Here is a 15,632-nt window from a genome sequence, read left to right on the forward strand (position 1 = left end):
GTGCATCTGCCCTGTCTTACAGATCAGTTAACAGTCTCAAATAAAGTGATCCCTCATTGACATAATCTAATGACATAGTCTTAGGATGTTGACATAGCCAGCTAACATTTTAAAGAATGATGATGGTTTTACAGTATGCCCATAAAAAATAAAATGACATATTATGAAAGTGACATTTTGAAAGCATCCATATGTATTAGACCCAGTTATTAACAGAATCACAGAATACAAGATTTGGAGGCCATCTAGTTCAATCCATACCTGAACCCAAACATGAACCCCATCTAGAGCACCCCAGAGAAGTGTTCATTCAGACCCTGCTTGAAGACTTCTAGTCTTGGGAAGCTCATTATCCACCAAAGCCAATTATTATGCTTTTGAACAGTTTTAACTTTTAGGAATTAAAAAAAAAACAAAGCTGAAATACGCCTCCATGTAACTTCTACCCATCATTCTTACTTCTACCCTCTGGGACCAAGAAGAACAAGTCCAATCCCTATTTTGTCTGATATTCATCCAAATATTTGAAGGCAGCAATCATATCTCTGGCCCACTTGGCCTCCAGCCTACTTTTCCCCACGCTAAATATTTTTAGTTCTTTCAGCCAATATTATATGACATTGTCTCCAGTTGCTCTCTTCTGGATGAATTTCAATATGGTAAGTGGGCTGGAAAGCACCTTAGCTTTAAAGCAACTTAATTTTAATGTATAACTATAAAAAAAGAAAGTAACATGGAAAATGGCATTTTAAAATTCTACATAAAATACTGAACACAATGAACAAATATCTACAGGGAATGAAACTACATTAAATAGAAACAGGTCCTTAAGAAGGCATTTCCTCCATTCTATCTACTTAGAATTTTACATGATATTTGAATATATGAGTGTAAAGGAGTCTGAATATAAGGCAACTAGGAACCCTTCCCGGCTCGAAGTCCTATGATGTCCTACCACACTGGGAAGCATTGAGTGTTGACCTAATAACAAAGGACAGATGACGTGAGCTGGGTTTCCAGTTTTCCCCTCTAAGTTGGATTTCACAGCAAAGAAAAGAACAGCTGAGAAACAGAATGAGGATTCAGGCAAAGACATGAGTGGAGTGGTCCTTTTATTTCCTGTTTTGTTTGCTTCATTGGTTTTCCATTGTCATGGATTAATGATTCCAAAGCTACAAAGGAAATTGCCTGCTCTAAAGCGTGACTTGAATTTCTCAGCATCAATTTGAGCACATAAATACCTATTACCTCCATCCTTTCTCACATTTATAGATCACTACCTCAGTGAATCAATCCATTTTTGATTGTGGTCGTTATTGATGAGCTGTTTCAGTCATGTCCAGTTCTTGGTGAGCCCATTTGGGGTTTTCTTGGCAAAGATAATAGTGGAGTAGTTTGCCATTTCCTTCTCCAGCTCATTTTACAGATGAGGAAACTGAGACAAACAGGGTTAAGTGACTTGCCCAGGGTCACACAGCTAGGAAGTGTCTGAGGCCAGATTTGAACTCCGGAAGATGAGTTTTCCTAATTCCAAGCCCAGTGCTCTATTCACCGTGCCACCTAGCTGCCCTCCATTGGATTAAATTCCCTCAAATTTCAATCATCAAGCTCTGCATAGAAATGAACACTATGTCGTACTGACTGTCGTGCAGAGTGCTGTACCATGACCTGAGACTGTTAGTGTGAGGGCAGAAGTGTAGTCTTTGATATTTCCAAGGACACTGTCTCCCATACCTTGCTAAGGATAAGACTGAAAGTACGTCAGATACTTTGCAACTACTGGCCTGGAGTGCTGAAATTTGATGAAAGAAAACCCCCAACTGAATACTAAGAAGTCAAGTTTTGTATACAATGAAGTGTCATTAGTTTCAAAAAGGAAATAATTTTCTTTTTGAAAGAAAACACACTCATCCACTATATTTTCTTTGTGTAAGTGAAAAGGGTCCCTGAGAAGTCAGAAGCAAAATTCTGCTTCATTATGAAAATTCAGTGAATGATACCATTCTGCTTCCTTTTCATTAAGACAAAAAAGGGAGATTTGTATAATGCATGCTCAGACACATTGACATAGAGATAAGAAGGGGACCCATAGCATTGGCTTCTATTGTACAGCCACCACTCCAGCTTCCTCAAGCCTAACAATGTACAAAGGCCAGAGAACTGAGACTCTTCATTGTAGTAATAAATCACAAGGATTTATGGTTAGAAAAACAGGCTACCCAAATTGCCAACAGCATATAACGCCATTACTGGACAAACTTCCATGCTGTGGGATGTGGAAGAATTGGTTTTTTTTTAAAGGCAAATTTCACCTTTTGTTGCTATTGCTGTTTTTATTTGTATTTGTCTGGATCTATGATTGTATCTGTGTGTGTGTTTGTGTGTGTGTGTGTGTGTGTGTGTACATGTGTACACATGCACATGCGTGTGTCTGGGGGGAGCCCTGGTATGTAAATTTCCTTCACCAATTCAAATCAGCAACTCATCTATTATTTAGACTTAGTGTCCCGAGGAACTGAGAGGTTCTGTCACTCAACCATGTACAGGGTGTTCTGAAAGTCTGGACACCTAGGCGAAAATGCATATTTTCAAGAAATGAAATGAATAAAATTTTCAACAACATTTTATTTAATTGGAATATTAACAAATAACATCTTCAATATGATTTGTGATGCAAAGGTTGATGTGCTTTGCAAGATTCATGTGAACTTGATGCAATAACTCCATATTTCCTACATGTCCAGACTTTAGGAACACCTTGTATATGTGACTTCAAGGTCTGACTTCTACTTATTCCACAAGCCTCTCCTTTTCTTTTCGTCAGTCTTAGGTTGGATTAATTTGATTCTAGTACCCATAATGACAGAGCTGATCATATCACTGTAGTCTATCCTGGCCAGTTGCTATCAGGACGAGAGTGTCCAGTTTGAGGAACTCCAAGTTAGGAAGTACTAACATTGACCAGTAGAATGTGTCTAAAAGATGCTGAGTAGACTGGAAACCATGTTAATCAAGAATTAGTTTTCAAAAAAGGGGGATGTTTAGAAGACAGGACAGGGTGGGGAAAGAAGGAAGATATAATAGCTATCTTCAAATAAGTGAAGGGTTCTTACATAAAAGAAATGTTAGATTTATTCTGCTTAGTCCCAGGGGATAGAACTAGGAAGCTCAGAGGTTTTTGGCTTACTTTAAGGAAGAGCTTCTTAACAATAACAGGCAGCTAGTGAGGCTCATAAGATCATGAGTCTGGAGCTGGAAGAGAGCAGAGAGGTCATACGGGGGTAAAATTTAGATTCAGTCAAAAGACCACACTTAAGGATCTAGAAAGGCCATATATGGCCTCACGGCCCAGGGGGGAGGAGGGGTTCAGGGAAGAAGTTAAGTGATTTCCATTGGAGAAGGAAATGGCAAACTACCCAAAGATACTGGATTCCTTCTCCAGCTCATTTTACAGATGAGGAAACTGAGGCAAACAGAGTTAAGTAACTTGCTCAGGGTCACACTGTAGGTCTTTAAATTGCTTTGTTGGAGGTGGTATAGAGAAGATTCGTGCTTCAGGTTGTACTAGCTGATCTCTAAGGACTCTGACTCCAAGAATCTGTGGTTCTAAATACCAGCAAATAGCCTATCACAAAGAAAATTAACTGGAAATGCAAGCATCCAAAAGATTTAGATAGATCCATGTATTGTGTTACTAAAGCAAATTGTGCAGTCTTGAATATATCCCTCCGCTTAAAATCAGCAAGAATGACAAACGTTCCACACAGCACATCCTCTCATGTCCCAGCCAAAGACAGAACTTTGGCCTCAACTAAAGGGATAACAGAATGGACCCAATAAGCTCCTCAAAGGAGAAATCACCTATTGACAAGAACATCAATCTATCTTGTTCACCACTGCCAGTCTAATTTTTCTTCTACAGTCTTTTCACCATAATCACTCTCTGAAAAATCTTCTGAATGAAGGAGGAAGCTCATTGTTCCAGTATTCTCTGGTCTAGTTCAACGCCATCTACCAAACTGTGTTTAGCTCTGGGTGTTACATTTTAGGAATCATATTGACAAACTCAATTACATTTATCCCAAGGAGGGTCACCAGGATGGTGATCCTTAACAATTAGATACATGTCCATATAAGATACACATATAAGATACATGTCTTATAAGAGCATGTCTTGTAAAGATTAGCTGAAGGAAATGGAATTTTCGGTTAGATAAGACTTAAGGGGAAATGATAGCTGCCCAAAAGTGCCAGGGTTGTTGTGAGGATCAAATGAGATATTTGTGAAGTGCTTCAAAAACTTTAAAGTGCTATATCAGTGCTAACTAGTTAGCTATTATCTGAAGGGCTATCATGTGGGAGGGAGATTAGTCATATCTGCTTGGCCCAGAGAGTCAATGAATGAAAACTGCACAGACACAGATTTAGGCTAATATAAGGAAAACCTTCCTAACAATTACAAGGATACAAATTTAGAATGGGTGACGCGGGAGAAAGTGAGCTCCCCATCACTGCAAATAGTAAACAGGTGACAATCTATTGGTGGAATGTTGTAGAGGGATTGCCATTCAGGAACATGTTGGACTTAGTTTCCATCCAAATCCATGTCTGTGGTTCTGTGATCATTTGCCTGATTTTCAAAGCCCTATGTATAACCTTGGCAGCTAGGTGGTGCAATAGAGCAAGGTGCTTGGAATCAGGAAGACTCATCTTCATGAGTTCAGATTTGAACCAGCTTACTAGCTGTGTGTCCGTGGGCAAGTTACTTAACTCTGTTTGCCTCAGTTTCCTCATCTGTAAAATGAGCTGGAGAAGGAATCCAGTATCCTTGCAAGGAAAACCCCAAATGGGGCCATGAAGAATCTGACATAAGTGAACAACATATAGCCTTATTTCCCACTATTTGATCACTCTACTGCATGAGCTCATCATGCTCATTCACATCTATGTACCTTTGCTTGCATTGTTTCCTGCCTAGAAAGTCCTCTCTCCCGTTCTCCATCCACATTCTATTGATCTTTCCCTTTCCCTTTCCTCCATGAAGCTTTTCTTCTCTAACTGGTTGAGTTCTGATTCCACCCTCTTCTGAACTCCCACAACACTTACCACATGATTTGGCTCTTAACCATTGATTGCTAGCTGTGGCCTCTGTTCAAGCACAGCTGTCTCCCTTATAATACTCTTTAGCAGTGTCAAGGAGCTAGCTGTCCACAGTCGTAGTTTGTCCAAGTCAAGTGGAAAGGGCTTATCCAGAAAGACTAGCTACAGGTGCAGTCATTATGTCGAGTGATTAAAAATGGAACTATAAGTCTTATATCATTTAGACAGTCAGTGGCTCAGATTCTTGCCCAACTATCTTAGATCAGGTTTGCCTGTTTTGCTTTTGGATGCTAGATGGTCTTGTGGACTAGGTGGCCACTAATGTTCCTTCTACGGTTCACATTCTGTTGCATCCGTGATACTGCCGCAGGTATCTGCATCAACCTGGACACCTGGATCTTGAGGCTTGTTTTCTTATGTGTGGCCCCGATAGCTATAGGGCTATAGTTTACCCTTTTGCTTTTAATAACAAAGCAAAACAAAATTGTCATTTACTTCTGACCTTTCACTACCAGAACCATTATTGTGACAGATGGCTTCCACCCAGACCAAGACTCAGACTATTATGGAGATAAACAGACGAAAGTAAGCCCCTTTTTGTACTAAAAACCAACTATAAGCAACAAGCTTTATGTACATGCAATTTCATATTTAGTAGTATAGAAGGCAAAATATTGATAACATTGACTTTTCTTGCATTATGTGAAACACCAAGTTTCTATAGAATACAGAGAAGTGTTGGGACGAAGGTTCTGAGAGATAATGTCAATGTTGGTTATATTTTCCCCTTTGAATCTTAATCATGAATTTTTTTTAGCACAAACTGCATATTATATATGGTAATCATGGGGTAAGAAAAGAAGCTCAATTTCCTCCTTTGGGGGGCTCCAAAATGAGCCTCCCACATTCCCAGACTCTCTAGATCAATATTGAAGGCATCTGTTAATTAGCTTCAAGCCTCTAAGTGTTCTTGCCCAAATTAGATTGAAAAATGCTTCATGAGAGTTTTAAGTTCTAAGACAGAACAAGTCCATTGGTCATGTCCAAGCCTGAATCCTCATTGCCTTTCTCAGCTGATCTCTTCTTTGCTGTCAAATCCAACTGAGAGGGGAAAACTGGAAACCCAGCTTGCATTGTTTGTCCACTGCTGTTAGGCCAACATTCAGTGCTTTCCAGTGCGGTAGGATGTCATAGGACTTTGAGCCTGGAAGGCATCCTGGTTGCCTGATTCCCTTCTGATTCCCTTATTTTCCCTTCCCTGATTCCCTTATTTTTAGAGAAGAAGAAACTGAAGTTCATTGAAGGAAAGTGACTTGCCTAAGGTCATAAAAAATAATTAGTGGAATCTGTATTCAAACCCAAGCTCTCAGATTATAAATCCAAATCTCCTTTTAGGGCATCATTCTTTTGTGTCACTAAGAACTAGTGTTCCAATGATTACCACAATATGGCCATTCTTTTAAAGTGGTGACTCACTGGGATTCCTGAGAGCAACAATTTCTAAGCTTCAGACAGCATGGCACTTTGTAACGAACAGTATGGCAACAGCATGGATGGGGATGTTTTACACTACAGGAGATGGTCCTAGGGTTGTCTAACTTTTATTAATCAAAAATACACTTAATTAAAAAAACCTCCTTGTGACAAGAAAATAGAACACATAGGACAATTTGCATGTCTGGAAAAATAACATTTCCAGGCAAAAGTCTCGTAGGACATCGGCCTTTAGTACATTTCTCACACAGAATCTGGGGTTTTGTAATTCAAAAGCTGTCCTAGTTTCGATTTTTCTTGGTGTTGCTCTAACATGCCAGGCCAATTTTGTAAAGAAAGGAAATCAATTTCTTCCAATTTGATTTCTTCAACAAAAGCACTGCCAGGGGCTATTGGCTATTCAGCTCAGTGAGAAGAAATGTTGTTTGTCTTCCTTCTGAATGCAAAGACTGATAAATTTCCCTCTAGGAACTTCTCTGGCTGACCCTGCAGGTAAGCTGAGAGTTAAAACCAAAGCCAAAAATGAACAACATCCAAAAACTTTACTAGGCCACACAACATCTAATTCACTTTTCTTGAGATCCATTGATACAATTGGCTTTGGCACAAGTTCTGAGTGGTAGTCTCTAAGGCCAGCATATGTATGTCTATGTCTATGTCTATGTATATGTCTATGTATATGTATATATATATATATATATGTGCATGTATGTGTCCATATGTATGTATGTATGTATACTTTTTGTTTGTTAAGGTCCATTAAGACAAACCATTTCAGAGGAACCATCATCACCTTACTGCTTTCACAGCCAATAACCAACTTCAGCTCTCCAATGGAAAATCTCTGGGGAAGGACACAACCAAGAGGGTAAAAAAGAGACTCTTGGCTACAGTGCCATTCATAGATTAGGAACTGCCCTCACTTGGAAATAAGATGGTGGACCAAGATAAACCTCTCCTGGTGCCAGTATATTCTGATTCTGCAGTGGAAAGGCCAATGGACTTAAGAGTCAGAGCACTTGAATCCAAGTCTTGCTTCTCAGAGTCTTACTTTCCTCATCTGTAAAGTGGGCATGGTAATACTTACATTACATACTTTATAGGGTTTTGTGAGAAAAGCTCTTTGTTAAGATCTTACACACTATAGTATATAAATTATTATTTGTTCTAGCCCCTTTTCAGCTTCTCTGAGAAGTTAATACAGTGGCTACTCTCTGTACAGGGTAAGGATATTTGCCCAGATGGATTCTGCACCTTCAGGGTCCAGATCTTACGTGAAGTTTGTGTTTATCTTGGAGTGAGTGCCTTGGATATCTTGGAGTGAGTGCCAGCTCAAGAAAGCTGGCTTTGCTTATCTTCAGGGTCCCTGGGAAGGAGGAGTTAACTAGTGGAGCCCTGTTGGTGTGGGTATTTCTATGTATGGTAAGCGGAAATGGAAGAGGGATGGATTGGTCCCACCCAGTTAGGGTTGAGGGATGGGAGAGTCATAACTGATGATCAGAACTGGCTAGACATGTTTTGCTAGGCTTGAGTACCAAAGTAAAATCAATTTCCCCAAGTTTCCCCTCAGTAAAGATATTCAAATCAAAGGTCAGATAGCTGTTTGTTGGCCACTTTGCAGAGGCAATCCTTATTCAGGTATGGGTCAGACTAGAAGGTTTCTCTGGTCCCTTACAACTGACATTCTGAGACTCTATAGCGAATGTCAGATATTTAACTTAATCCACGGCTTAACTGTTTTTTTGTCAATAATATGTACAATAACACAAAAGAATTTGGATGTTCCAATGGCATTTAAAAATAGATTTGACCAGCATTTTGATAAGAGACAAATTAATACACAGATCAAAAACATGAAAAAAGCTGGATTTAGAATTTTCATCCCTCAAACTCCACTCCTCCACCAAAAAAGTCAAGAAAATACATTTGAGGTTTTAACATTTCTTATCCCTTAGACTGATACTTGACAGATGAGGAACTTACCACCCACATGAGGAAGCCCACTTAGTATGATGTAGAGAGAAGAGCACTAGATTTGGAGTCAGGGAACTTGCATTGGTACCTGTGCTCTGATGCTCCCTGGGTGACCTTGGGCAAGTTTCTTAACCTCTGTAGGCCTCAGTTTCTTCATCTGTCAAATAAGGGAATTGAACTAGACAGTTTCTAAGATGCCTTGCAGTTTTAATTCCTGCAATTCTATGAAGGTACTGTTAATACTTTTTATAGCAGGACAGAATGTTTTTGAGGCTCTTTGCTCAGAGCATCTGATGAATCTCATGACTCAGTATCCTACACAGGATCTTGGCATTAGAGGGAACCTCAAATGCCATCTAGATCAAACTGTGCTAGAACAAGAATATATTCAGCCTAAGCATCTTTATGAGAAGATGTTCATTCATTTATTATTTGACCTCCCTAGGCCTCAGTTTTCCCGTCTGAAAAAAAAGAGTGGTACTAAATTATCACTGAGTTCCTTTCCAATCTGACATTCAATCTACCTTGCTTTAAAGTTTCTGCTTTAGCTCTAACATGTAATGATTCTATGATTTACTGATTGAGAGAGAAGTCTTGGAAGAAGCTACTGTCTGCAAATTCACACAATTAAAAATGTATTTGCCTGCCTGAAAAGAGGAAACAAAAACTTAAACAGGGGGTTTGGGCAGCTGGGGAGAGAGTAAGGATGCTAATTTATAGCCAAATTATTTATTTTGACCTCAAGTGACAAGAACTAAATTGAGTGAACTAAATCTCTTCCCTCACTCCCCATTTTTTCCCCTTAGAATAAAGTTAAATTACATTAGTTGTCAATGAAGTCAGTCAACATCTATTTCTGGGCACTAATTAGGTTTCTTTTAGTAGCCCTAAAATATCTTTCCCCCTTCAAGGGACAGGAAAAGGGAATCAATCTGTGATTTTATTAGTATTTGGAATTCCCAGGTGAGGAAACTCCCTCTATCAATGCAAGTCGGCACCTTCTATTCAGCTTATAATCTTATAGAGTTTCCCAAAGAAATGGTGTCAAACTCAGCTAGAAATGTCTTGGTTGCATATTGGCCTAGAAAATCATAAATTAATGTCATCTATGTTGCATTATACTTTAATTTATTTTGTTAAGCATGTCTCAATTATATTTTTATCTGGTTCTGGCTTCACTGAGGAGTTCTGTGGTTGTGAGTCTGACCCCTTTGGCCTAAAGCATTGTGAGGCTAAATGACTTGCCAGGATCCCACCAAAAACCCTTTAAACTGGAGCATGTGCCACGGTTTCTGGTTAAGACTTTCTCAGGTCATGGATCTTGCTTGGCTGGAAATCTAAAAGCACCTTCATATCTGCACAATTTGACTTAAGATCATTAATGTTCAGAGGTTTTGTTGAGTAACTACTCATATGCTGACTTTCTTTTCCTACAGCTTCTGAAAATATGATTCTTAATATCCTAGCAGTGACTTTATATAATTCATATTTAGATTATTTGTGCCTCAGAATCACAGGATTTAAAGCTGGCTAAGGCATCACCTTAGAGAGCATCCCATCCATATTCTACATATGGTAGCCAGAGAGGGGAAGAAGGATTTGCCCAAGGCTAAATATTTTTTAAGAGACAGAGCCTTCATTTGAACCCAGGCCTTCTGACTCCAAATGCAGCACTCTTGTCATGAAACCATAGCTGCCTCTGTCGAGTTGAAATGATCATTCATCAGAACAAAAGAGATTTGATTCAGCTGTAAATAGGAATACAGAAGACATGCAGAAAATAGCAGCATCGACAATGAAAACCTGAAGGAAGAGGAAAGCAGACTCTACCATTCTGTTTGTAGATGGGGGGTTTCCTATAGATGTTATCTTTTACTCCAGAGTCTGAAGAGGAGGAAAGAAAAGAGAGGAAAGAACAAAAGAGTGAGCAAACAGTTGTGACAATTTCCACTCTATTTCTTAAAACGAAACAAAACAAAAAAGCTTCATTCCTCACACAGTTTGGAATCACAACAATGGCCTCCTAGCCATTGAGTAATTAAAAAAAAAAGATCCTGACGTAGAGAAAATTAACTAGCACATCTATTGCTGAGTCAAGTCACGTCTGTATCGTTGTATGTTCCCCGTTTTAAGGCGGCAATAATGGAAGTTGTGAAGTTTACACATTAAGTACTTTAAGGCTTTTATCAAGCACAGAAATTTGATGCTGTAATCCAGCCAGCACCCACATTTCTACTCCTAGGTATCTGCAATTATAATTCCTTTACACTTTATAATGTATAAAAGGTTTTCCATACAACTCTACACAAAGAGATAGTTCAAATATCATCACCCCCGTTTTCCAGGTGTGAAAAATAAGGGTCAGGGGTGAAGTGATTTGCCCAAGTCACACAGTTAATAAGAGGTGGAGCTGGGGTTTGGACTCAGATCTGCAAAATCTGCAAATATAACTGCTTCATTTACTATCATGGAAAATAAATAACACTTTAGGATTAAGGCTTTGGAGAGCTTTAAGAAGCACAATTATGTAGACAAGTGAGAATTTTTTATGCCCCACCCCATATGATCCTATAGCATTGCTGGCCTGGCAGAGCAGGAGGAGGTGCATAGTAGGCAAGCTGGCCCTTGGCCAGTTTGGTATATCATAAGTTGGAGGGCAGGGAAAGAACACTCTGCCACCATAAAGAGGGTTAGGTCTCCATAAAAAAGGGTAGCATCAGATAGTACCATGAGATCCCTGATGAAGGGCAGCAGATGTAAGGATTAGGCCAGATATGAGAGGGAAATTCTTCCTGGGGGACAAGGGGTTTAATGAGCAGTTCAAGAGAAAGAGGAAACCAGAAGCAAGATCACATCAGAAACTGGAGTTGCTCAGTAATGCCAGAGGCTAAGGAAAAGATGGGGGAGTTGGGGAGCCAGGTGGGTAAGCTAGGAGAATTTTCCTAGAATAAGGAGACCCATGGTCTTGAGGGTGTTGGTGAAATGATGGTTTGTCTTTTTAATTAATTGAGACCTTGCCTTTGATAGTGGCAGTGTGTGTTCTCTGCCTCCTCCTTTTGCCCATTTCTATGTGTCCATGGGCTGACATGTATACCATGCTCCCTCCTTGTATGGCTCTGCTATGCCCATGAGATACCATAGGAATTTCTTTTCCCCTGACCTCCTCCCTCTCAGGAGTTAGTAGCAAGAAAAATTATCCAAAGTGAGAGAAGGGTTTTTGGTCTTCATTCTGCCACTCACACAGGAAAGTCAAACTTCCCAAAACACCCAGCAAGATAGGAGAGAACAAACGGACCACACGGACAGGGCAGCAAGAGATCAAAGCTGAGCCCCGAATGCCTACCTGGCACATGGAAATGTCTAGGAGCCTGCTGATAGGTAGAAGGTGAAGGTTTGCTGTCTGAATACATGGATAAACTGGGAGTGCTCCGGCCACTTTCACTGCCTCCAAAGGGAAGAGCAAAGAAAGCAGATAAAAGGAGAAAAAAAATGGAAAAGCAGAGTATTTCAAGCACAGAAAGCTTACTTACAACAGGCCTGATCTCCTATCCATGATGCCAGCCAAACTCAGTAAACTTAGCATTTGTCCAAAGTTCGAGACCAGGCGCAATTGACTTGCTAATCCAACATTTCAATCAGATTTGGACATAGGAAACCCAGGAACCATGTCCTGTAACTACACATTCAGGTTAAGATATGGCGGCATTGACAAACTGCAAAGCAGTAGGATAGTGACTATGTAGATTGTTGGATGGCTTAGCAGAGAAGCTCAGCAGCTAGACCCGATTGTCCCCTTGGGACTTTTGCCCACTTAGCAGACATCCCTGTGGGGTTTGCTTTCAATGTACATTTCCCAGATCCAGTAAATGTCTTTTGTGGATTTCCGAGATTCAATGAAAAACCATTTGAACTCTCTTCTTGGTTCTATTTCATCCAAGCATGGCAGGTTGTCACTTCTCTTTGAGAATCCACAAAAGAATAGCTTCAGAATTTGAAACGGCAACCAGGACCACCAATTTAGAGGTCATTTTGCAAAATCTGAGATTAACGGAAGACCTCAATGGAAAGGATCTCATACATTCCTAAGCGAAATTTTATTTAGTATGTTGAAGAAAAAACATCCTCCAACTCTACTTCATTCCTCCCATTTTCTTTTTAATGCCAGTAAAGTTGGATTACCAAGTCAAAAATTAATAATGCCATAGCCGATTGGGAGAAAAAGTACCCAGGTAAGGAACAATGTGCCAAATGGATCAATTTACCACATGTTTATTTGTTGGGTTTTTTTTAAGAAAATAGAAGTAAAGTCTAATTTGTTTCTCATCCAATTACCCTTAAAGAAGCCCCCTATGGCATTATAGCACAGCTTGGCAAATTAAAAGTACAGCTCTCATTTGGAAAAGGGTTGGGGAGAAGGAGGGAAAAGGGGGACTGAAAAACATCGAATTGGACTGTAGCAGTTCAAAGCAACTGGAAGCTCCACATGACATTGTTATCCCACAAAGCCTCTGAGAGAACCATTTTAGTGAGGATGGAATGTAGAACTGATGACAGTTAATGGTGAAGCTTTTTGCAAGGATGGGACTCAGGCTACAGCATGAACTAACAGCCCCATGGGAGTGCAGTGCCAGCTGATGGGAGGGGTGACAGGGACCCTTGATTTAATGATGACCATGCCCACAGAAAGAGGTGCAAAAACACAGTTGGGAAGAGGGGTAGTTGGCTGACTCTGAGCCTCTTCTGCCTGAGAGAATGGGACTGACCAGCTTTACTGATTACGTATGGGAGTTCTCTCAGGAACTCCATCTCTCATTTCCATTTTCTAAATGCATTTCTTTGGTTTCTACCTCTAAGATGGAGATACCTGAACTTTCCCAACAAATCTCCAAGTATTCCTAGCAGTCGAGTTCTAGTCAGGACTCTTGGGTCTAATGGATAAAATTGGAAGGATATCACATTGGAAGGTTTTTTGGTTTTGTTTTGGTTTTGGTCTGGGCCTGTGATTTCATTGGAGTAGGGATTTCCTGTTGAAGAAACTCCCTTTGCCAATGCAGATTGTTTCCTGCTTTGCAACTTAAAGTCTTGGAGTTGCCTGGGGACACTGGGAGGTTAAGCGACTCATCACATAGTAGGTATATGTCACATGAAGGTGGGACCTGAACACATCTTTCTGACTTCAAGACCAGATCAATATCCACCATGCTAGCTTAGAGAGTCCCCACCTGAAATGCTCTGGCCCTTCCTGTCTGTTTATACAAATTTTATTTCCTGCCAAATGGATTTTACATATCCAGAGAAAACATGAGTCAAGCATTATATGATTTTTTTCTATGTCTTGGTCTATTGCAAAGAAAAAGAGGAGGAAAGAAATAAAGGTTTTTATATAATGATAACCAAAATATTTTTACTGAAGTCAGAGATAAGTGAAAAAGGTTCAATGAAAATATCAAAGCTAAGTCGGGAAACAGAGCCACATTCTTAGCAAGTCTTATTCTGTCAAAGAAGCAATGTATTCAGCTTTTTCCTAAACATAGATCATTCCTTCACTATTATCCTTCAGGGATTTTTTTACCTGTGAAATTCATGCAATTCATGTACGTGATCCAACTTGCATCCCTATTCCTGTTATCCACTGATCTCCATATCACCCTCAAAACTTTCTCAGTGACCAGTAGAATAGAAGCTCCTTGAGGGTACAGACTACATTATTTTTGTATAAATACTTATTGATTGATTGATTGACTTCAGAACCTGGATTGGATTTTCTCTATGCCCTATGACATCAGTTCTTTAATTTCTTTACATCTGACAGTTTCCTCTACTCTCTTGCCCCACTTCAGTCACTGATCAGCAAGGACCACTCATTATACCTCACCATCTTTTGGAATGGTGTCAACTCTGAAATTCTACCCTCTTACCATAGATTCCAACCTACTCTTCTTCCTTTTCATTCATGCTAAATCTACTCTTCAATCTTGCCAGAATATCCAGTTCTTTGGAAATCACTTTTTCTCTGAATTTATATAACCAATGCTCCACCTTTACTTGATGGGGTAGGGATCCCTGGCTGATTACTTAAATGGTTTTTTAGTTATTACCTTAAAATGCCTTGTTCTCCTGACTTTCCTCAACCTGAACATTCACATCTCTGAGTAAATTCCTCCAAAGATTCCTCATTCCTACTACAGAATGTTGAGTGAATGGATTAAATCACGAAATTGCATTGACTTCAACATCTTCCCATTTTTTTGTTACATAAACTTAGCTAAGTCCTTAATGATGCTGGATAATGCTTGTACCCTATCCCCACCAACTATTTATATCATTTCCCATAGCATATTGCAAACCTCATCTTTTTTTCCTTCCTAAACAACAAACCCACCTCCAGGTCCCAAAAGGAGAATCCAAATGGTATAATGGGAAAGGGAAATGAATTTAGACTCAGAGGGCCTCAGTTTGAATCCCAGTTCTCTGACTTAACTATCTGTGTGGTGAGCCACTTAACTTTTATGAGCCTCATTTTCTTCACCTGTAATGTTAGACTAGATGACCTCTTTTCAAGCTCTAGATGTTATGAGCTCTGCAGATAACTCTGCTTCTTACTTCATTGAGAATATTGAAGCCATTAATGAACATGGACTAAAAAGAATGTAGAACAGGTAGAGGCAAGGACAAGAGAGAGAAGAGAGATACAAAAGAGCAGCGCTATTCTGTAAGAAGAAGGTCTGAACGCTAGAGCTCACTGGTGGTAGTGGCAGCAATGGTGGCAATGGTGATAAGAGACTAGGTTAGTTACACTGAGGCCAAGGGGAAGATCAAATAAAGGCTTGGACAGCTGCTAGGAGTGGAGAGGAGGAAAGGCAGAAATAGACAACTCTTGTGCTTTATCTCCTACTAAGGAGAATGATCTTTGGACTGGGAATGGAAGGACAAACATGGTTCATAGGGAGTTGTAACCAAAGTTAATTGAGTAGCTGGCTACCCTCAATAAAGTCTTCAAGTCACGAGGCCCAGGGACACATTTTTCCAAACACTGAAAAAACAAGTGGTAGATATCTCATTAC

General features: G+C 39.8%; 1 protein-coding gene across 19 annotated transcripts in view; it reads right to left on the reverse strand.

The window, feature by feature from the left end:
- The window catches only part of ABLIM2 (actin binding LIM protein family member 2), a 313,210-nt gene that overhangs the window by 49,089 nt on the left and 248,489 nt on the right, over positions 1-15,632 (reverse strand). For 10 of the 19 annotated variants that reach the window (XM_036763471.1, XM_036763485.1, XM_036763479.1 and 7 more), the window contains 2 exons: positions 11,912-12,013; positions 10,399-10,452 (listed from right to left, as the gene is read on the reverse strand). The exons of 5 other annotated variants lie outside the window; for them this stretch is intronic. In XM_036763471.1, the coding sequence (XP_036619366.1) occupies positions 10,399-10,452; positions 11,912-12,013 (156 nt within the window). The remainder of the gene's footprint in view (positions 1-10,398; positions 10,453-11,911; positions 12,014-15,632) is intronic. 4 more of the 19 variants (XM_036763482.1, XM_036763480.1, XM_036763474.1 and 1 more) reach the window with 1 other exon arrangement.

The sequence above is a fragment of the Trichosurus vulpecula genome, chromosome 6, assembly GCF_011100635.1.
Source record: "Trichosurus vulpecula isolate mTriVul1 chromosome 6, mTriVul1.pri, whole genome shotgun sequence".
In the NCBI taxonomy this organism is placed as follows: Eukaryota; Metazoa; Chordata; class Mammalia; order Diprotodontia; family Phalangeridae; genus Trichosurus; species Trichosurus vulpecula.